Here is a 21,069-nt window from a genome sequence, read left to right as displayed (position 1 = left end):
TTGTTACAACGGAACAAAATAAAGCCACTCGTGATTGTTTTGGGTTTTTTCATAGCTTTAATTTTATTATATATATATATATATATATATATATATATATATATATATATATATATATATATATATATATATATATATATAACACACATACAATATATATATATAATTTTTTTTTGCAGTTCTTCCAGCTTCATTTATTACTTTCTCCTTTTCTCCCGGGGCTAATTCACGTTAAATGATCCATAGGTACTAACTCCGAGGCTTTGCAGTGGGGGTTGCGATCCCCCCCCCCCAAGCAGGTAATAAATGCGTCCATTCGCATGCAATTCATTTCGAGGAAGATTTCGTCCCAGTGTCGAAAAGAGGCAAACATGATAAAAAAACGGTTCGATCGGCAGAATCAAGAGTCACAGGAGCTTGAAATGGGGAAGGAAAGGAAGAAAGCCAGCAAACTTCGAAGGACCGCCGATGGTTATTATTATTATTATTATTATCTTCTTCCTTTCTTTTTTAAATCAGCCTCCTGCAAGAGAGCTAAGCTTCTGTTAGGGGGCGGGAAGCACGTCAAGGATTTTACTATCCCTGGAAAAGGGGGTTTTCTTTTTTCTTTTAAAAAAAGGGGGGGAAACAATTGCAAAATGAAAGCGAGAGGTAGGGAAGAAAAAGAAAAAAATAAAGCAGAGTCTCTCCATGTTGCAAAGAAACAGGCCTTAAGCGAACACCAGGATCATTTCAATGGTCACCGATGTCCAGCTAAATTCTCTGGCCCGAGAGGGCGGGCGGGATCTTGGCCGGAAGACTAGGAATGGGAAGGAAGCACCTATTTTTATCGGATTCCCTGCCCTTGTTCTGCCACGTCTCGTCTCCCTGCAGAGAAATACGAAATTGATTCGGGCCAGCCTGCCTCCCTGGGAGTAGAATGGCAAGCCACACTCTCTCTGCCACAGCTCCAAGTCCAGGGTAGGTCCTTGTAGAGTCTTCCCATAAACTGCAATTTTCAGAGACCCGGAAATCGTCCGAATCCGACTATTCCCATTGTTCTGTCGTCCCTCCACTCACTCCCCCAAAAAAAGAAAGAAAGAAAGGGGGACAAAAATCATATTAAAAAAAAAAAAAATCTAAGAAACCACAATGCGTTAAAATCTCCGTCTCTCGACGCAATTCGGATTCAGAAGACCCGGTCGAATTCCGTCTGATTGGTCGCGGCGGGGTTCCTGCCCTGATTGGCCGGCTGCTGGGGCATGTGCCCGCCTCTCCTCCTGGGCGGGGCCAAGTACTCGAACATGGACTGGTTGTGGGTGGAGAGCATGTTCTTGAGATCGGAGGGCATGGGGTCCGACCAGAAGAAGTCGTGGTTCAGGGCGTCGTCGCTGTCGATCCGCTGGGCAGGATCCAGCACCAGCAGCTTGTCAATGAGATCCAGGGCGTAAGGATCTTTGACATAGGCCTTCAGCCGCTCCTTCACTTTGCGCTTCTGTCCCTTGGGGAGGTCCAGCTTCTGGTAGAGCTCGTATTTGTCCACGTTGGGCCAGACCTGGAAGAAGACGTGGAATTAAGAGATGGCCAGCATGTAGCGAAAAAAGGACAAGGGGAAGACACGATGCCACGTTTCCAAAAGATGCCCTAATTGAGTCATGAGCCTCAAGCCAAGTTTCAAAAGAAAGCCAGTCATTTATTATTTATTATTATAAAACCAAATGCACAGGTACAGTATAGATGGTACCTTGCTCAATAGGAGCAACTGTGAGAGGGATCTTGGAGTCCTAGTGGACAACCACTTAAATAGGAGCCAGCCGTGTGCAGCAGCTGCCAAAAAAGCCAACACAGTTCTAGGCTGCATCAACAGAGGGATGGAATCAAGATCACGTGAAGGGTTAATACTACTTTATAAGGCCTTGATAAGACCACCCTTGGAAAACGGCATCCAGTTTTGGTCGCCACGATGTAAAAAAGATGTGGAGACTCTGGAAAGAGTGCAGAGTAGAGCAACAAAGAGGATTAGGGGACTGGAGGCTAAAAAATATGAAGAACGGTTGCAGGAACTGGGTATGTCTAGTTTAATGAAAAGATGGTCTAGGGGAGACATGATGGAAGTCTTCCAATATCTCAGGGGTTGCCACAAAGAAGAGGGAGTCAAACTATTATCCAGGGCACCTGAGTGTAGAACAAGAAGCAATAGGTGGAAACTAATTAAGGAGAGGAGCAACTTAGAACGGAGGAGAAACTTCATAATTTGTTGGCAGCTGCCAAAAAAGCCAACACAGATCTAGGCTGCATAAACAGAGGGATGGAATTAAGATCACGTGAAGGGTTAATACCACTTTATAAGGCCTTGGTAAGGCCACACTTGGAATTCTGCATCCAGTTTTGGTCACCATGATGTAAAAAAGATGTTGAGACTCTAGAAAGAGTGCAGAGAAGAACAACAAAGATGATTAGGGGACTGGAGGCTAAAAAATATGAAGAACGGCTGCAGGAACTGGGTATGTCTAGTTTAATGAAAAGATGGTCTAGGGGAGACATGATGGAAATCTTCCAATATCTCAGGGGAGTGGAAAGAGAGAGGGAGGGAGGGAGAGGGAGAGAGAGAGAGAGAGAGAGAGAGAGGAGTGGGAGTGAAAGAGAGAGAGAAAGAGGAAAAGAGAGAAATGATATTACAAAAGTTTTTCTTTTTTATTATTGCTAAACGTAATATTTCAAAAGCAGGGGAAAAAATGAAGCGGCATAAAAGTGCATTTATCACATTTTTCTTAGAACAATTAGCTGAACTCTGTCTTGTTTATCATTATTTTAGGTAGTAAAACCTCATTATTCCCGATTAAATTGCCGTGTTGGCACTTTGCAATAAATAAGTGGGTTTTGGGTTGCAGTTTGGACACTCGGACTCTTAAAAGGTTTGCGATCACTGATATGAAGAATGGTTGCAGGAACAGGGTATGTCTAGTGTGATGAAAAGAAGGACTAGGGGAGACATGATAGCAGTCTTCCAATATCAAAGGGGCTGCCCCAAAGAAGAGGGAGTCAAGCTATTCTCCAAAGCACCCGAAGGAACAAGGAACAATGGATGGAAACTGAACAAGGAGAGATTCAACCTACAAATAAGGGGGAATTTTCGGACCGTGAGAACAGTCAACAGAAGTTGCCTTCAGAAGTTGTGGGAGCTTCATCCCTGGAGGCTTTCAAGAAGAGACTGGACTGCCATTTGTCGGAAATGGTGTAAGGTCTTCTGCTTGGGCAGGGAGTTGGACTAGATGACCTACAAGGTCCCTTCCAGCTCTATTCTGATTGATTGGTCAACCGGGGAAATAAGGAATTTTCTGACAGGGAGAACCATCAACCAAAGGAACAGAAGTTGCCTTCAGAAGTTGTGGGAGCTTCATCCCTGGAAGCTTTGAAGAAGAGACTAGACTACCACCTGTCAGAAATGGTGTAGAGTCTCCCTTTCAAGTCTGTTTAATCTATTTATCTAAATTGCTTGAAGAAGCACCCAAAGGCAAGACAAGAAGCAATGGATGGAAACTAATCAAAGAGAGAAGCAATCTGGAATTAAGGAGAAACTTCCTAACAGTGAGGACAATAAACCAGTGGAACTGTTTGCCACCAGACGTTGTGGGTGCTTCATCAATGGAGGTTTTTAAAAAGAGACTGGGCAGTCATTGATCTGGAATAGGATAGATAGGGTCTCCTGCTTGAGCAGGGGGCTGGACTAGAAGACCTCCAAGGTCCCTTCCAGCTTTTTTATTCTGCTCAGCTCAACTTCCAAAATTCAGTTGGAAATCACAAAAAGAGGTATGGGCACAGCCCCTGACGTTGCTAACTGAGACATTTGTTAAATAAATGTCCCATTTTACGTCCTTTCTCGCCACAGCTGTTTAAGCGAATTGTTCAGTTACTAACATGGTCGTTAAGTGGCTCCCCCACTGACTTGGCTCCGCGGAAGGTCGTGACCGTGGGGACAGAGCAACCGTCATAAATACGAGTCAGTGGCCAGGCACACGGATTTTGACCATCGGGATACTGCAATGGTCAAAAATGTGAAACTTAAGCCCGAAGTCCTTTTTCCCCTGGGCCATTACTTCGAACGGCCACTAAACGGATTGTAAGTTGTAAGCCAAGGACCGCCGGGAGTTTTGTCGGTTCTCACCTCAGGGGTGATGGAGCCGCAGAGCTGGCTGATCAGCGTGAGCTGGTGCTGTTCCGTGTTGCCTTGCATGATGGGGCTCCGTGTCCACATCTCCGCCATGATGCAGCCGCCACCCCAGAGATCGATGGGGGGCCCATAATCGCGTTCTCCTTAAAAAAACGAATGCTGAGTAAATTTTCCTCAAGGGAGACGCCAAAAAGCTACCATATTTTTCGGAGTATAAGACGCACCCTTTTCCCTCAAAAAAAAAGAGACTGAAAATCTGGGTGCGTCTTATACACGAAATACAGCATTTTTTTGCCTCCCGAAACCCCTTCACCAAAATGGCCGGGCAGAGCCTCTAGGAGGCTTCCAGAGTGCTCCTGGGGGCTGGGGAGGGCAGAAATGAGCGAAAAATGGCCCATTTCCCGCCCCCAGCCCCCAGCAGCACTTTATAAGCTTCCTAAAGGCTATCCATGCCCTTTTTTTGACAAGAAACAGGCTATTTTTTGCTAGTTTTTTGGGGGGACATCCCCCAGGAGTACTCTACAAGCCTCCTAAAGGCTATCCATGCCATTTCTTTCACAAAAAAAGCTCCAGAAGACCAATACGCCATCAGTCAAAGGCCCATAACTGATGAGCCAGCCCAGCCACATGGGAACTGAAGTCTCACATGGAGCTCCAGAAGACCAATACATCATCAGTCCAAGGCCCGTAACTCATGAGCCAGCCCAGCCACATGGGAACTGATGTTTCACACAGAGCTCCAGAAGACTTGATACTCCATCTGTCCACAGGCAGAGGAGAAGAGCCCAAAAGTTGACCGACTCCTTCTTACCGAGCAGCAGTTCTGGTGGACGGTACCACAAAGTCACCACCCGGTTCGTGTAGCGGTTCGGCTGGCTGTTTTTGGCCAAGCTGAATGCTCGGGCCAAGCCAAAATCGGCCAACTTCAAGACGCCGTCCCGTGTGATGAGCACGTTGGCGGCTTTCATGTCTCTGTGAAGGATCTGAGAGGGGGAAAAAGATGGGAGAGTTTAGTTTAGTTTATTGTCACTGCATACAACAAGCTTAAATGCCGTCTTCAGTGTACATGATAACTATAAAAATAAAACACAAAACACACCTCCTTCACATTCTACACAATTGAATTGAAAACCCCTGATATTGCATCCATATTGCACTATGCCGAAGTTACTGCCTTGGGATAAGAATCTGTTTTTCAGCCTATTTGTCCTTGTTTTTATTATCCTGTACCGGCTGCCAGATGGTAATAGTTTAAAAAAAAAAGGGTGCCCAGGATGAGATGGATCTTTAAGGATGTTTTGAACTTTCTTAAGGCAGCGGGAGCTCTAAAACTCTTCCAAAGAGGGGAGAGGGCCACCCATGATCCTCTGGGCAATGACATTGACCCTCTGGAGCGCATCCTATCTGCCCCTGTGCAATTGGCAAACCAGACACAGGCGCAGTAAGTTAAAATATTCTCTCTGGTGCAGCGGTAGAAGATCACCAGGAGTTTTCCATCCAGTTGTTGTTTCCCGAGAAGTCTCAGATCGTATCATCTCTGCTGGGCCCTTTTGACCAGGGCTGCAATGTGAGTATCCCCAGATCAGGTCCTCTTTTTATGACAACACGCAGAAACTTAAAACAGGCCACTTGCCCCACTCGGTCTCCATTGCTAAACAAGGGCTGGGTGTCTGATCTATTCCTTCTGTAGTCCGCTATAAACGCTCCTTGGTCTTATTGGGGTTAAGGACCACGTTATGTTGTCCACACCATGAAAGCAGCCGATCCACCTCATCTCGATAGGCAGACTCATCCCCAACATCCCCCAGAGGGAGTCCCACCACTGTTGTAAGGTAAAGGTCAAGGTTCCCCTCGCACATCTGTGCTAGTCATTCCCAACTCTAGGGGCGGTGCTTATCTCCGTTTCAAAGCCGAAGAGCCAGCGCTATCCGATGACATCTCCGTGGTCATGTGGCCGGTATGACTAAACGCCGAAGACGCACGGAACGCTGTTCCCTTCTCACCAAAGGTGGCTCCTATTTTTCTACTTGCATTTTTGACGTGCTTTCGAACTGCTAGGTTGGCAGAAGCTGGGACAAGTCACGGGAGGTCACTCCATTACGCGGCGCTAGGGATTCGAACTGCTGAACTGCCGACCTTTCTGATCGACTAGCTCAGCGTGTCAACTCCCCCACATTGTCATGGTAGAAAGGAGAGGGAGTACATTCCATGCACACTGTTGGCTGAAGTTGCATCTCAGGGTTACTGCAGCCAGTTTGGGCGGGATGCATCTTATAGGGTAATGTGATTTATGACACAGACTGAGGGGAGGGAGGGAACAGGGGTAAAGTTCAGAAGAAAATCAAACAAAGCACAGGATTAACTGCAAACAGATCTTGCCTAATGAACACCTAATAAAACACTGGTTTTATACTAAAACCTTGACTTGATAATTATGAGTTACCGTATTTTTCGGAGTATAAGATGCACTTCCCCCCTACATCCCAAAAAATAGGGTGAAAATCTGGGTGCGTCTTATACACTGAATACAGCATTTTTTGCCTCCTGAAACCCCGCCCCCTTGATCAAAATGGCTGTGCAGACCCTTTAGGAGGCTTTCAGAGAGCTCCTGGGGGCTGGGGAGAGCAGAAATGAGCAAAAAAACAGCCCATGTTTTGCTCACATTTGTCCCCCACAGCCCATAGGATCCCACTATAAACTTGCTAATGCCCTTTTTCTGACAAAAAACGGGCCCATTTTCACAAAAAAACCAAGCTGTTTTTTGCTCGTTTTTGCCCCCCCCCCCCTTGGATCACTCTACAAGCCTCCTAAGGGCTATTCATACCCTTTGGGGGGGGGGGGGAAACGGGCCCAGTTTTGGCGAAAAACTGACTGTTTTTGGGAGGTTTGCAGAGTGCAAAAACTTTTTTTTTTTTAAATTGCCTTTTCAAAACCTTGGTGCGTCTTATACTCTGAAAAATATGGTAATTACGGCATTGTTAGGAAATTTGACACAGCGTCTTAGCCACTGAGTCACCACCCCGTCCCTTTTACCACTGTTGTATCGTCTGCAGATTTAGTAGTAGCTATTACTAACAGTATTGGTTGTTGTTTTGTTCGAGGAAAGACCAGACCAGATTTCTGGGGTCTAAGAAGCCCGAAGAGACACACGCACCCACCCACCCCTCACCTTATTCCGGTGGATATAATAGAGGCCATTCAAAAGCATCTGCATCACTTTCTTGATCTCGGAGAGCGTGAACTTGACATGGGCATTGCTGAGCAGGCCCGCTAAGTCGTGCTCGCAGAAGTCGAAAACCAGGTAGATGCTACCTTTGCAACGATTGTAGGGAGAGGCTGCAGGAATGGAGAGAAAAACCATTTTAGATTTTATCCGTTGTTCCAGTGGCTGGGAAAAAAACCCCTGGAAATGAAAAATGTTTTACTTGTGTTCTAATTGAAGGAGTTAAGCCATAATACAATTATGTTGTTAAATAGATTAGTAACGATACAATGAAAGACAGATATATCTATGAATTGAATAATTTAGAATTGTGAAAAAGCACCTTGGGACAACCATGAGCAGGATGGGGGAGAATCTCGACAGACCAGGGGGTGTCCAAACTTGGGAACTTTAAGACTTGTGGACTTCAACTCCCAGAATTCTCCCAGAATGAGATGAAGAGTGTGGAAGGGAGGAGAGAGGTAAGGGGAAGAAGAGAGGGGTTAGGAGGGCATGGGGGGAGGGGGAAGAGGAGGAGTGGAAAGGGGAGAAAGGAAAAGGAGAGAGTGTGGAAGAGAGGAGGTAAAGGGAAGAAGAGAGGAATAGGAGAGAGGGCATGGGGGAAAGAGGAGGAGAGAAAGAAGGAGTGAAGAGAGGAGAGAGTGTGGAAGAGAGGAGAGAGGTAAGGGAAGAAGAGAGGGATAGGAGAGAGGGCATGGGGGAAGAGGAGGAGAGAAAGAACGAGTGGAGAAAGGAGAGAGTGTGGAAGAGTGGAGAGAGGTTAGGAGAGGGGGAGAGGAAGAGGAGGAGAGAAGGAAGGAATGGAGAGAGTGTGGAAGAGAGCGGAGAGGTAAAGGGAAGGAGAGAGGGATAGGAGAGAGGGCATGGGGAAGAGGAGAGAAAGAGGAGTGGAAAGGGGAGAGGAGAAGGAGTGAGGAAGGGGAAGTAGAGACGAGAAGGATGAAAGAGGGAAGAAAGGAGGTGGGGAGGAGGAGGAGAGAGGGAGAAGAAAGTGGAAAGGGGAGATAGGAGAAAGAGACAGGAAGGGGAAGTAGAGAAGGATGAAAGAGGGAAGAAGGGAGGTGGGGAGGAGAGAGGGAGAAGAAAGTGATGGAGAAGGTACAAATACGGCGTGTGGAGAGCAGAGGAGCCAATAATTGTTTTGAGGGGGTCGGTGGTAAGATGAATTGATGTTAATATTTAATAATACAAAATAAGTTGATTATGTAAGAGTATACATGTGGTTATGTGTTATGAAAATGAAAAAATAAAAAAAACAAGCTGGGGAATTCTGGGAGTTAAAGTCCATACATCTTTAAAAGTTTCCAAGGTTGAAAATGTTATATCATTTTGGCACTGAATGCCCAAAACGGAACGAGCACATATGAGCACATGACGTGCTCCAGAGTGCTGGAAACCCAAAAACCAGATGGCTGGCGTGCGCATGCCTATTTTCGGGCATTTTTTCAGGCCGTTTTTAGGCACCATGAAGCCAATTAAACCCGATTCGGATTTAACAAAAGTTTGATTGGAACACGCAGTTCTCTTCCCTTGCGAACCATCTGTTCAACAGACACTGGACTCTTTTAATTATGTCGGCAGATAAAATTAAGCCCTAGCAAGTGTGGAGAAAATTACCTTTCGTCCGGCAAATTTCGATGAGGTTGACGACATTTTCGTGTTTCAGCAGCTGCAGGATTTTAATCTCCCGTAAAGCTGTGATTGGAAACTAGGAAGGGAAGAAAGAGATGGATCGTATTTGCACGCAAAGCAGGGTCGGAAGAAATTTCCATCGGGGTTCAGTTCCAAGTGGGGGAGGGGGGGGGGGAAGACACTGGAAATATGGAGGCTACTTGGAAAGATGGTTTAAGGGTGAGCGGGATCATGTGGCTTGAGCTCCTGAACAGAAAAGGTGATCACATGCTTCAATGTTGGTGGAGAAGAAGAGAAGGACCGACTGAGATGGGTTTCATGCTCCCCTCCCAGAGCCCACCATCCCCTACGATCCCATCTTCCCCTCCCAGAGCCCATCATCCCCTATGATTCCATCCTCCCCTCCCCTCCCCTCGCAGGGAGCAGTAGAGCCTCCTCCCTTCGGTGTTATGTAGATCCCAGCGGGGCGGGGCTCCAAACTACACCTCCCAGGCTGCCCCTGGGTTTTGAACCTCATGGGGCACAGGAAAAATATCCTGATTGGTTGCTCTCAGAGGTCATCGCTAGCTTTGGTTGAAACTTGGTGGGTGGTGCAATGAAGGGCAATGAAATGGGGTCGTTCTTTTTTATGTAGAATAGATTGGCTCAGGCCTTAATGGTCCATTGACAAAAGGGGGGGGGCTACCAAGAGTGAATCTGTTTCCTGCCTTTCTCCATTTCTTTTTTTAAAGTTTTTTTTTTATTTTTAATTTTCAAAACAAACACAACACATAAAATCTTCCTTTTTTACATACTGTAGAAAGTGTTATGTTGGTTACAAAAGACTTTCGTGCATCTCTTCCACAGTCATCAAGCATAATTCATATTAACTCAAGTATTTAACTCAGATATTTTGTACATGTTACCATCATCATACCTCCAGTTTCATTTGACTATAGTTGTTTAAACGTCCTTCATCGTAAAATATACCAAAATTCAATACATAACCACATACTGGCATTTCATTTACTATTTCTAAAATCCTCCAATGACACTAAATCCTTATATCCTATTCTAGCTAAACATCCATAATATTTAATAACAAAGTTTTCTATCCTTGTTTCCAAATCACTGTTTACAATTTACATCTCATTTCCTTATATTGTACCTATACATATACATATGTACGTTATTATCATTATCCCTCCTTTATTTGACTATATCCTGCATCATATTAATTTTTGCCCCTAGTAATCAAGACTTAACTGAATCTAACTTAATTCTTTTTTAAAAATTATTATTAACTGTTTCCTGCCTTTCTCCATTTCTCATCCAGGTAAATACAATATTCTACCTTTTAAATATTTCTTGGGATATTTCATTTTTCTAGGACAGGGAAGGGGGAGTGCTAACTTCCTTCAGCAGGAAGGGGGGATCCTATAGCTAGAGTTTTAGGCTGAATCATAACTGGGGGGACAGACCTCACCATCATTTCAAGCTGGGGAAACAAGTCTTTCAAAAGAGAGGATTCAAAAGGAAGCAAAAATGCCTCCAAGGGCAGCTAAATCATCCCACAGATAAGCAGGGATTGACCCAGAGCAACCATTTGGTAAACAATACCCCAATCAAGGAACTATGGAACCAAATTCAGACAGACAATGGAAGGGTAAAGAAAAGCCTTATCAAGAAAGGAACCAACACTGATAGGACAAAGCCACCAGTAGATAAACAAGAGAACAAACAGACAAACACACACACACACACACACACACAGGTTTCTAAGGTAGCACTGATGATTTTCTCCAGTTAGGCAACAAAAAAATAAAAAAATTGCAAGACAATCCCACTGGACTATCTTGGTTTTTCCTTGAAGACATTTCGCTTCTCCCTCCAAGAAGCTTCTTCTTGTGGAGAACGGAAGGATTTAGACGAACCGAAGAAGCTTCTTGGATGAGGAGCGAAAAGTCTTCAAAGAATTACAGGAAAGCCCAGTTGCGTCTTGAAAAAGCACTTTGGGGACCTGGATGACTGTGAATCTCTGTAGACATCTGCAAGAAAACGATCAAGGACCCCACAATGCTTGCTCACTCCAAAGGGACTATTTAAAATGGAATCTATTTCTCCTCTACTTAAAGCTCGCAAAAAAAAAACATAATGGCAAGTCCCACTAAATCCCAGTTGATTTGGTCACTCAGAGGAGGAAATGAACAGGGCAGCTACAAACACATACCATATTTTTTCAGAGTATAAGACGCACCTTTTCCTCCCCCAAAAAGAGGGTGAAAATCTGGGTGTCTTATACACTGAATACAACATTTTCCTAAACCTGCAAAAATGGACGTGCAGAGGGTTTGGGAGGCCTGGAAAGTGCTCCTGGGGGCTGGGGAGGGCAAAAACGAGCGAAAAAAAGGGCCGTTTTTTCCCTCGCTTTTGTCCCCTGCAGCTCCCGGGAGCAGTCTACAAGCCTATGCATGCCCTGGTTTTTTTTGCAAAAAATGGGCCATTTTTTGCTCGCCCCCCCCCAAGCCCCTAGAAGCATTTAGCAGGCTTCTCAAACTCTCTGCATGTCCCGTTTTTCACAAAAAATGAGGCGTGTGGCGAGTTTGAAAGGCCTGCAGAGTGCAAAACCTTTTTAAAAAATTTACCTCTTCAAAATCTTGGTGCGTCTTTTACTCTGAAAAAATACAGTAATCAGCTGCGTCCTCAAAGGTTGGGAAGAAAACTAGACTTGCAATCCGAGATAGTACATCAACTGACCAGGTTTACGCATTTTCCTGGTATGTTATTAAATCCACACACTACACTAACCTCTATCCGTTCTGATCAATGAAACGCTCCGTCAAAGAATCCAGGGGTTGATTTAGGCAGGTTTAAGGGGTTTAATCAGGTTTTAGGTGTGGCAAAATTAAAAGGATAAGATCTGCTAAGTGGCACAGGCCAGATCAAAGTAACAGAGCTGGGTGGGGGTTTTTTTTGAAGACGTTTCGTTACCAAACTAGGTGTTGCATCAATTGGGCTGGAAGAGTGGGGTTTGTGGAGAGAAGGGTGGAAGAGAAAAGAGAAGGAGGAAGGGCTAGAGGAGGAAAATGATGGAAGAGGAGAAGGAAGAAGAAGAGGAAGAAAAGGGCTGTGAGGTTGATGGTTTTCTTGAAGACGTTTCATTACCAAACTAGGTTATATCATCTGGGCTAGAAGAGTGGGGTTTGTGGAGAGAAGGATGGAAGAGAAGAGAGGAGGAGGAAGGAAAGAGCTAGAAGAGGAGAAGAATGGAAGATGAGAAGGAAGAAGAAAAGGAAGAAAAGCGTTGTGACCTTGGTGGTTTTCCTGTAGACATTTCATTGCCAAACTAGGTTACATCATCTGGGCTAGAAGAGTGGGGTTTGTGGAGAGGAGAAGGATGGAAGAGAAAAGAGAAGGAGGAAGGGCTAGAGGAGGAAAAAGATGGAAGAAAAGAAGGAGGAAGAAGAGGAAGAAAAGGGCTGTGAGCTTGGTGGTTTCCTTGCAGGCGTTTCATTACCAAACTAGCTAACATCATCCGGGGATTTGTGGGAAGGAAAAAAGGATGGAAGAGAAGAGAGGAGAAAGAAAAGAGCTAAAAGAGCGGGGTTTGTGGAGAGGAGAAGAAGGATGGAAGAGAAAAGAGGAGGAAGAAAAAGGGCTAGAAGAGGAGAAGGGAGAAAAGAAAGGGCTGTGAGCTTGGTGGCTTTCCGGTAGACATCTCATTACCAAACTAGGTTACAGCATCAGCGCCAACAGAGTTTGGTGCTTGTTTTTTTTTCAGGTTCCCTGAAAGCTTCTGCCCTTAAATCTGCCACTCTGCCCCCTTTCTCGGAAGAAGCACCCCAGTTTTCCCTTCACAGTTTCTCTCATTGCTTATTCCACTCAGATTTGGGAGGGGGGCATGGAGTGTGTCTGAACCCCGAGACTCTCACTCACCCCCTCTTTTTCATTCTCCATCAGCACTTTCTTCAGCGCCACCTTCTTGCCTGTCTGCCGATGTTTGGCTTTGAAGACTTCCCTGCAGAGAAAGCCGAGGAGGGAAGGAGTTAAGAGGGGAAGCCGGTTAGGGCCAGGGATCGGCAACCGGCGGCTCTGGAGCCGCATGTGGCTCTTTCGTCCCTCTGCTGTGGCTCCCTGCCGCTCAAATATATGCGACACAACCGCCAATATGCGACAATCACTGGCACGCAATATATTGAGCTTTTCGACACCCCGGGAAGGCCAACCATGGTTTAAATCCAAGAAAATAAAAGTTCCAGAAGGAAACAGAACTTTTAATTCAACTATAGATGCCAGTTTTGTGGCCACTCAGGAAATAGTCAGCTTCTGTGGCTCCCAGTGTTTTCTTTGGTGTGGGAAACGGGTCCCAATGGCTCTTGGAGTGTTTAAGGTTGCCGACCCCTGGGTTAGGCAAAGGGGGCGGGTGGGGGGTGGAACTGGAGGGTGCCCTTGCCATGCCCCGATGGTCGGGAGTCGCCGGGAACGATAGGTTGGTGGGACACCGGAGGGTGGAGAAGAGCCACTGGGTTCCATCAGCCTCTGCTCTGGAATCTCCGTTGCTGGGAGACCAGCAACGATGGCAAAGGCTGGGGGCTGCTGGGCCCACAAGCGGGAGGACAGGACGGAGGACCGGCTGGCGGAGCTCGTGAAGTCCCTCTCCGTCCATGCCGAGATTTAGGAGCTCGAGGTGGGGTGAAAAATGGGATGGGGGGGACAGATCGAAGGGCAGCTCAGCTCAGAAAGGTCAGCAGTTTGGCGGGTCAATCCCTAGTACAGGTCTCCTGCGGGAGCAGGGGGCTGGACTAGATGATCTCCAAGGTCCCTTCCGACTCTGTTACTGTTTGCTGTTTACAGGCCATGCCAGGAGGCGGCATTTAAGGTCTGTAACACCAGGGAAGGTCCCAGGGTTGTGTGTTTGTGTCTGTATTTGTGTCTCTGTGTGTGTTTGTGTCTGTGTGTATTTGTGTCTCTGTGTGTTTGTGTCTCTCTGTGTATTTGTGTCTCTGGGTGGGTTTGTGTCACTGTGTGAGTTTGTGTCTCTGTGTTGTTTGTGTCTGTGTGTATTTGTATCTGTGTATGTTATGTTTGTGTCTGTGTGTGTGTGTCTGTGTGTTTGTGTCTCTCTCTCTCTCTGTTGTCCCTGTGTGTGTTTGTGTGTCTCTGTGTGTGTGTTTGTGTGTGTTGGGGGAGGATTAAAAGGAGGAAAAGGATGGCCAGAGTGCCAAACCACAGGGGGAGAAAATGGGCAAAGGGCGACTAAATTCCCCCCCATTCATTTCAGCTTCCTGTGCTACAACCCCCATGATCCTGAGCTGGGACGTTTTTCCCACCCCCCCCAAAAGACGGCGGGAAGGGGCTCCCCAAGGCGGATGGGGGGGAAGGGAGGGAGCCCATGCTCCAAGTGGGAAGGGCGCTCCTGGCCGGCCGGGAGCGATGGGTCTCCATTCCTGCCCCATGTAGGAGAGCCCCCACGGGGCGGCTGTGCCCCATGGGACTTGGGGTGCGCCTCCCCCCCTCTTCCCCGCGAAGCCGAGCAGGCGGCGCCGGGCAGAAGGTGGTGGTGGGGAGTCTGCAGTCCGGCCGGGGAGGAGGGGGCCTGTAGTCCAAGAGGGGGGCAGCGGGAGGGGCCGATGGGCTGTGTAGTCCCCCCAGCCAGCCACGTGGAGGGCGGGGCCTTACCCGAAGGTGCCCTGCCCGATCTTGGCCAGCTTCTCGTACTTGGAGACCTCGTCGCAGTAGGGGCACTCGGCCGCGTCGTACTGCTTGGCCATGGCGCTCCCCGGAGCCGCCCCAAAGCCCGACGCCCCCCGGCAGCCGCCTCCTTCCCCCGAGCGCGGAGGGCGCTTCGGCTGCGCTTCCGCCCGGCCGCTCCATCCCTCAGCCACTTCCGGAGCGCGGAGAGGGGAAAGGGCGGGGCCGCCGCGGGGCAGCCTGGGATGCGTAGTTCGGAGCCCGCCCCGCCGGGCTCCACGTGACCTCGAGGGGAGGAGGCTCCGCTGCTCCCTGTGAGGGGAGGGGGAGGATGAGCTCTGGGAGGGGAGGATGGGTTCGTAGAGGATGATGGGCTCTGGGTGGGGAGGATGAGATGGGAGGGGAAGATGGCTCTGGTAGGGGATGATGGGCTCTAGGAGGGGAAGATGGGCACTGGGAGGGGAGGATGGGGATTGTAGGGAACGATGGGCTCTGAGAGGGAAGGATGGGATCGTAGGGGATGATGGGCTCTGGGAGGGGAGGATGGGCACTGGGAGGGGAGGATGGGGATTGTAGGGAAGGATGGGCTCTGAGAGGGAAGGATGGGATCGTAGGGATGATGGGCTCTGGAGGGGAGGATGGATCGTAGGGGATGATGGGCTCTGGGAGGGGAGGATGGGATCGTAGGAGATGATGGGCTCTGGGAGAGGAGGATGAGATCATGGGATGATGGGCTCTGGGAGAGGAGGATGGACTCTGGGAGTAGAGGATGAGCTCTGGGAGGGAGGATGAAATGGGAGCGGGAGGTTGGCTCTGGTAGGGGAGGATGGGATGTAGGGGATGATGGGTTCTGGGAGAGGAGGATGGGCTCTGGTAGGGGAGGATGGGATTGTAGGGGATGATGGGTTCTGGGAGAGGAGGATGGGCTCTGGTAGGGGAGGATGAGATCGAAGAGGATGATGGCCTTTGGGAGGGGAGGATGGGATTGTAGGGGACGATGGGCTCTGGGTGCTGATATCATAGGGGATGATGGGCTCTGGGAGGGAGGGTGGGTTTTGGGAGGGGATGGGCTTTGGGGGCTTGGATGGGATGATGGCTTCCAAGGAGGAGGATGGGCTCTGGGGTGAGGCTTGACCCTCCCTCCTTTTTGCAAGGAAATAAGCCTGAAACAAAAATTTCCTCAGCTCTCCAAGGATGGATTCTTGCAAAGGTTCATGCCCTGGGGGGTGGGAGGGGGGATTGGAAAAGCTCTCATCCAAAGTTGCCCACAAACTGGCTTTTTTTGTATACCTAAACCTAGAAGGATTAAATTTACTGTCTTTCATTTAACATTGCTGAAAAATCCTTTTCCTTTCTTCTTCTTCTTTCTTTCTTTCTTTCTTTCTTTCTTTCTTTCTTTCTTTCTTTCTTCCTTCCTTTCTTTCTTTCTTTCTTCCTTCCTCCCTCCCTCCCTTCCTTTTTTTCTCTCTCTTTCTTTCTTTATCTGTTCTGTCTTCATTTTTCTTCTTTCTCTTTCTTTTACTTTTCTTTCTCTCTTTCTTTCTTCCTAACCGGACTCACTGTCTCTTGAAACATGGTTGCAAAAATAATAACAACCAATATAAAAAAAACTTACACCCCACTCCTGCTTGGGAAATAACAACCGTAAATTCAGGCTGCTACTCTAAAATAACAGTGGATGGGGAAACGATGGGAAAGCGGTAGAGAAAACACTGACTCTTTTCCTAAAAATAAACCAAAAAACCTCTCTTGTTAAGTTGTTTCCTCCTATGAACCCAATGAGGAACAGAAACATGTGCGATGCGGCTTCTCCTTTGAGTCCGTTTTGTTAAATTTTAACCCTGGCACGAGGCTGATTTTTGTGTTTGTGTCTCCTGCACTGGGGAAAGGGGAGAGTTTGTTCTCCACCAAAGATTAAGGGATTGGGTATGCTGGAGAATTCCAGAATTCAACCTCCCTCCCCTGCAAATTCAAAGGCTTTGGTTTTGTTCCACTCCGATTTCCATTTTTTTAAAAAAGAAAAGCCTTTCGAAAATCAAGAGGGGGAAATAAAAAAGAAGTATGAGAGATTGGCAGGGTGTATCTTCTTTTTTTTTTTTAATCTAAAAAGTATTTTATTTTTCAACATATAAACATTGCATCTTTCGTTAAACCCTGGGTCGCCTGGGTACAAATATCTGGACCACAGCTTTCAGCATTTACAACATCATTCGAATTAATTCTCTAATTTTAAAATTAAAAAGGGACGTGGTGGCCCCGTGGCTAAGACGCTGAGCTTGTCAATCAGAAAGGTCGGCAGTTCGATCCCTAGCGCCACGTAACGGAGTGAGCTCCCCATGACTTGTCCCAGCTTCTGCCAACCTCGCCTTCGAAAAGCACGTACAAAATGCAAAAATTGAGTCATGCCAGCCACATGATCACAGAGACGTCTTCGGACAGTGCTGGCTCTTCGGCTTGAAAGGGAGATGAGCACTGCCCCCTAGAGTCAGGAATGACTAGCACAGATGTGCGAAGGGAACATATAGCTTTAATCTTTAAAATTGTAGTGTATTAACATTATTAGCCTATTCATATTCCTCTTAACATATCTTCTAATAAAAATACAATCATAACATAATGCTAAATTTACATCTTGTTTATACCTCTATCTTAACATATTTTCTACTCTTCTCTAGTCTTCTTCCCTTATTTTCAATTTTCCTTTTTCCCCCTCTAAGGTAAAGGTAATGGTTCCCCTTGCACATCTGTGCTAGTCGATCCTGACTCTGGGGGGTGGTGCTCATCTCCGTTTCAAAGCTGAAGAGCCAGCGCTGTCCGAAGAGGTCTCCGTGGTCATGTGGCTGGCATGACTTAACGCCGAAGACGCACGGAACGCTGTTCCTTTCCCACCAAAGGTGGTCCCCTATTTTCTACTTGCATTTTTACCTTGCTTTCGAACTGCTAGGTGGTCAGAAGCTGAGACAAGTCACGGGAGCTCACTCCGTTACGTGGCGCTAGGGATTCGAACTGCCTAACTTTACTGATCGACAAGCGTCTTAGCCACTCAGCCACCCGCGTCCCACTATTTCTCCAACCATCGATCGAATACTTCCCATATCGTATAATCATTCAGTTTGCTCTTTCCTCTTTAATTATTAGCGTTCATCTATTCGTTTCTGCACATTCTCATATCTCTTCCTGACGTGCAGCCCGTATCTTGTGCAAATGGGGAGGAAACCCAGCAATAGAGCAAGCGAGGGAGGCGTCAGTGGGTGGGTTGGGAGAGTGTGGGGAGAGGAAGGGAGGCAGGACAACTGATGACACAATCATTTGCAAAACGTCTCCTGGCCGGGGAGGAAGGAAAAAAAAATTGGATGAGAGCCAGAAGAATGAGATGTTTAAAAGTAAGTGTGAGGGGAAGAGGGCAAGCAGGTTTGGGGGCGGAGTCATCTGGGGGCAGGAAATACCCCAGGGAAACCAGGTGGCCCATGTGCACGAGGACCTTGCACAGATGCTGGTTGGAGGGACACATTAGGATACTGCATTTCCCCCAGACACAACACGAACAAGCCAAAACTCCTAGATATCCAATTAATCAGCCAACTTTCCCCCACCCCCTATTGTGAATGTCCAAGACAGGGGAAAAAAGAGAAGAGGAGAGTTAGAGGGGGAAACCCCCTCCCTCATTTTTGCAATTTTGGGGATAATGCAAAGGACTTGGGTGGGCTGGGCTGCAGCTGGAATTTTCCCTGAAATTTGGTAGCTGGATAGCCAGCCGCTGCTTTGATGGAGCGAGAGAATCAATCCAGATTTAATTGTGCTGCATTTAGGTCGGTTCAAGCGTTTTAAGATCGGCTAGCCAAGCCGTTTAGCGGGGGTGAGTGAGCCGCAGTCAGGATGTTAGGAGGTAAGTTTCTAGCACTCATGATTCTCGGGAGGAGCTGTCAGGTTTGGGGCTGGGCTGCTGGGAAAGGGGAAAAAAAATCAGAATAATTCAGCTCTAAGATGAATAATTATCTAGGCAGCAGTGCAGAAGGATTTACGATTGGGTCCAGTATTTACAGTTTCCAGTTGTTTTTTTAAACTTTATTTCACAGCCTGGGTCCCGTGTGTGTGTGAGAGAGAGAGAGAGAGAGAAGAAAGAAGAAAGAAAAAAAAGAAAAGAGAGAGAAGAAAGAGAGAAGAGAGGGAGGGAGGGAGAGAGAGGGAGCTACAGCAGTATTTCTCAATCTTGTCCACTTCATGATATCCTGGACTTCAACTCCCAGAATTCCCCCATCAGCAGGGGAATTCTGGGAGGTACATTCGTACCATATTACTGCCAGATCGCTCCTGTGCCGCTGCACGCAATGATGCAGTGCAATAAAAATTATTCTGCGCTGAAGCGAAAAACAATGCCAGGCTGGCCACGCCACCGTGAGAACCAGTTCAGGGCGTGGCCAGCCAGGGGCGCAGACGGTTCCAGCCACCCACGGCGCTAAACCACTACCGCTTCCGCAGAAGAACGCTCCAAACCGGTTGGAACCCACCACTGATCCATACACCTTCAAGTGGGTGAGGTTGAGAAAATGCCCAGATAGTCCACATTGTTCCGACGAGGAGTTGAGTTGAATGGAGAACCTAGAAAGGACCTGCGTATGGTTGTCCCCAAGAGGCTTTTTTTTATTTTCAAGAGGCACCTGGACTTTCTTGTTATACTTTGAAGGTGCTTCGCTTCTCATCCAAGAAGCTTCTTCAAGAGCTGAAGAAGCTTCTCGGATGGGAAGCGAAACCTCTTCAAGAAGAACTAAGAAGTCCAGGTGCCTCTTGAAAATAAAGCACCTTTGGGACGAGAAAGAATCTCTCTTCCATCGGAATCTGATGCGTGGCTGATCTTTAGCCCGATAACAATGACCTTGTAGTAGCTACAACAGGGCGGAGGGCCTTGCACTTACTGAAAGCAGGTGTCCAGCTGAAGGAAGCGTGAAACGGGAAACTTCCCCCCCCACGCAGGAAGTGGGCAGAAAATTTATCTTCACAGCATGCGCCTCGCACGCTATTCGTGCCCCACCAATCTCTAGGCACTCTATAACCCCAAAACAGTGGCTTCCTGTTGTGTTGAACAAACACCACCCACCCAATCCTCCACAGCTCACTGGGGTTATGGAGTTTAACTCCAGGGAGGATGACGGCCTCAATCTGGGATGAGCTGGTCAGATCTTATGCCCATCATATGAAGCTCAGAAGTGTCGCAATGTTCTTTATTCAGCCAGCTGAGCTTGGCAGGATTCATAACAATGATTTCAGAGGGTTTTAAAAATTAGAATAGAATAACAGGGATGGAAGGGACCTTGGAGATCTTCTAGTCCAACCCCCTGCTTAGGCAGGAAACCCTATACCATTTCAGACAAATGGCTATCCAACATCTTCTTAAAGACTTCCTGTGTTGGGGCATTCACAACTTCTAGAGGCAACTTCTGTTCCACTGATTAATTGTTCTCACTGTCAGGAAATTTCTCCTTAGTTCTAGGTTGCTTCTCTCCTTGATTAGTTTCCACCCATGCTTCTTGTCCTGCCCATCAGGTGCTTTGGAGAATAGCTTGAGTCCCTCTTCTTTGGGGCAGCCTCTGAGATATTGGAAGACTGCTATCATGTCTCCCTTCTTTTCATTCAACTAGACATACGCAGTTCCTGCAACCGTTCTTCATATGTTGTAGCCTCCAGTCCCCTAATCCTCTTTGTTGCTCTTCTCTGCACTCTTTCTAGAGCACATCTTTTTTGACATTGGGGTGACCAAAACCGAATACATGCCAAAAAACTACATTTCTCCCCTTGGGATTTGATAGATAAAAAAGTTGGGAAAACAAAGCATGAAAACAAAGCAAGGTTATTGCGTGCATCAAGATCGAAAGATTTCTCAATACGTTCGAGAGAGGGATAATTGGTGAAGATAATTGTACTGGCTAAAGTGATTAGATTAACCTTTGATTAGGAAAAAAAAACATCTACATTTATTGGTGGCTGGAAAACCCCATACGGAATTTTTGCGGGGGGGGGGGGAAATGAACTCACAATCTCTGGTTTTGACGATTCTATAAGATAAATTATAGAAAGAAGAAGAGTCACAATGTAACTTTAGATGTAAGTTGGCCATTCTTCCCATAATGCTGTAAAGATAGAAAAAACATCTAAAGAAGGAACTTTCTTTTCTATTTTTCCTTATTTATTGATTTCATTTGTTTCATTTGTTTATTTGTTTCATTTGTTTCATTTGTTTCATTTGTTTTATTTTATTTTATTTGTTTTATTTGTTTTTTTGTTTTATTTGTTTTATTTGTTTTATTTGTTTTATTTGTTTTATTGTTTTATTTGTTTTATTTGTTTTATTTGTTTTATTTGTTTTATTTATTATTTATTTTTATTTATTTTTTATTTA

The 21,069-nt window shown here is 46.7% G+C and overlaps 2 protein-coding genes across 2 annotated transcripts in view; one reads left to right on the top strand and one right to left on the bottom strand.

Annotated features, from left to right (window-relative positions):
• Positions 1-484: 484 nt before the first annotated feature.
• On the bottom strand, positions 485-14,900 carry CDK9 (cyclin dependent kinase 9). The gene is made up of 7 exons (XM_032233572.1): positions 14,664-14,900; positions 12,921-13,002; positions 8,991-9,081; positions 7,320-7,486; positions 4,962-5,133; positions 4,145-4,293; positions 485-1,534 (listed from the first exon to the last, which is right to left on the bottom strand). The coding sequence occupies exons 1-7, from the start codon at positions 14,753-14,755 to the stop codon at positions 1,169-1,171; spliced, it is 1,119 nt and encodes a 372-aa protein (XP_032089463.1). The 5' UTR covers positions 14,756-14,900; the 3' UTR covers positions 485-1,168.
• A 3,651-nt stretch (positions 14,901-18,551) lies between these two features.
• The window catches only part of SH2D3C (SH2 domain containing 3C), a 48,808-nt gene continuing 46,290 nt past the window's right edge, over positions 18,552-21,069 (top strand). The window contains exon 1 of the mRNA XM_032233199.1: positions 18,552-18,561. Within this exon, the coding sequence (XP_032089090.1) occupies positions 18,552-18,561 (10 nt within the window). The remainder of the gene's footprint in view (positions 18,562-21,069) is intronic.

This window comes from Thamnophis elegans, chromosome 16 (assembly GCF_009769535.1).
Source record: "Thamnophis elegans isolate rThaEle1 chromosome 16, rThaEle1.pri, whole genome shotgun sequence".
Classification (NCBI taxonomy): Eukaryota; Metazoa; Chordata; class Lepidosauria; order Squamata; family Colubridae; genus Thamnophis; species Thamnophis elegans.
Note: the sequence above shows the minus strand (reverse complement) of the source record. Positions and strands in the feature narration are given on the sequence as shown.

Coding starts and splice junctions, on each gene's coding strand:
- CDK9 (XM_032233572.1), bottom strand. CDS start 14,755: ATGGCCAAGCAGTACGACGCGGCCGAGTGCCCCTACTGCGACGAGGTC. Junction 7,487..8,990: donor CGAAATTTGCCGGACGAAAG/GTAATTTTCTCC, acceptor CCATTCCTGCAG/CCTCTCCCTACAATCGTTGC. Junction 5,134..7,319: donor ATTATATCCACCGGAATAAG/GTGAGGGGTGGG, acceptor TCCCCCTCTCAG/ATCCTTCACAGAGACATGAA.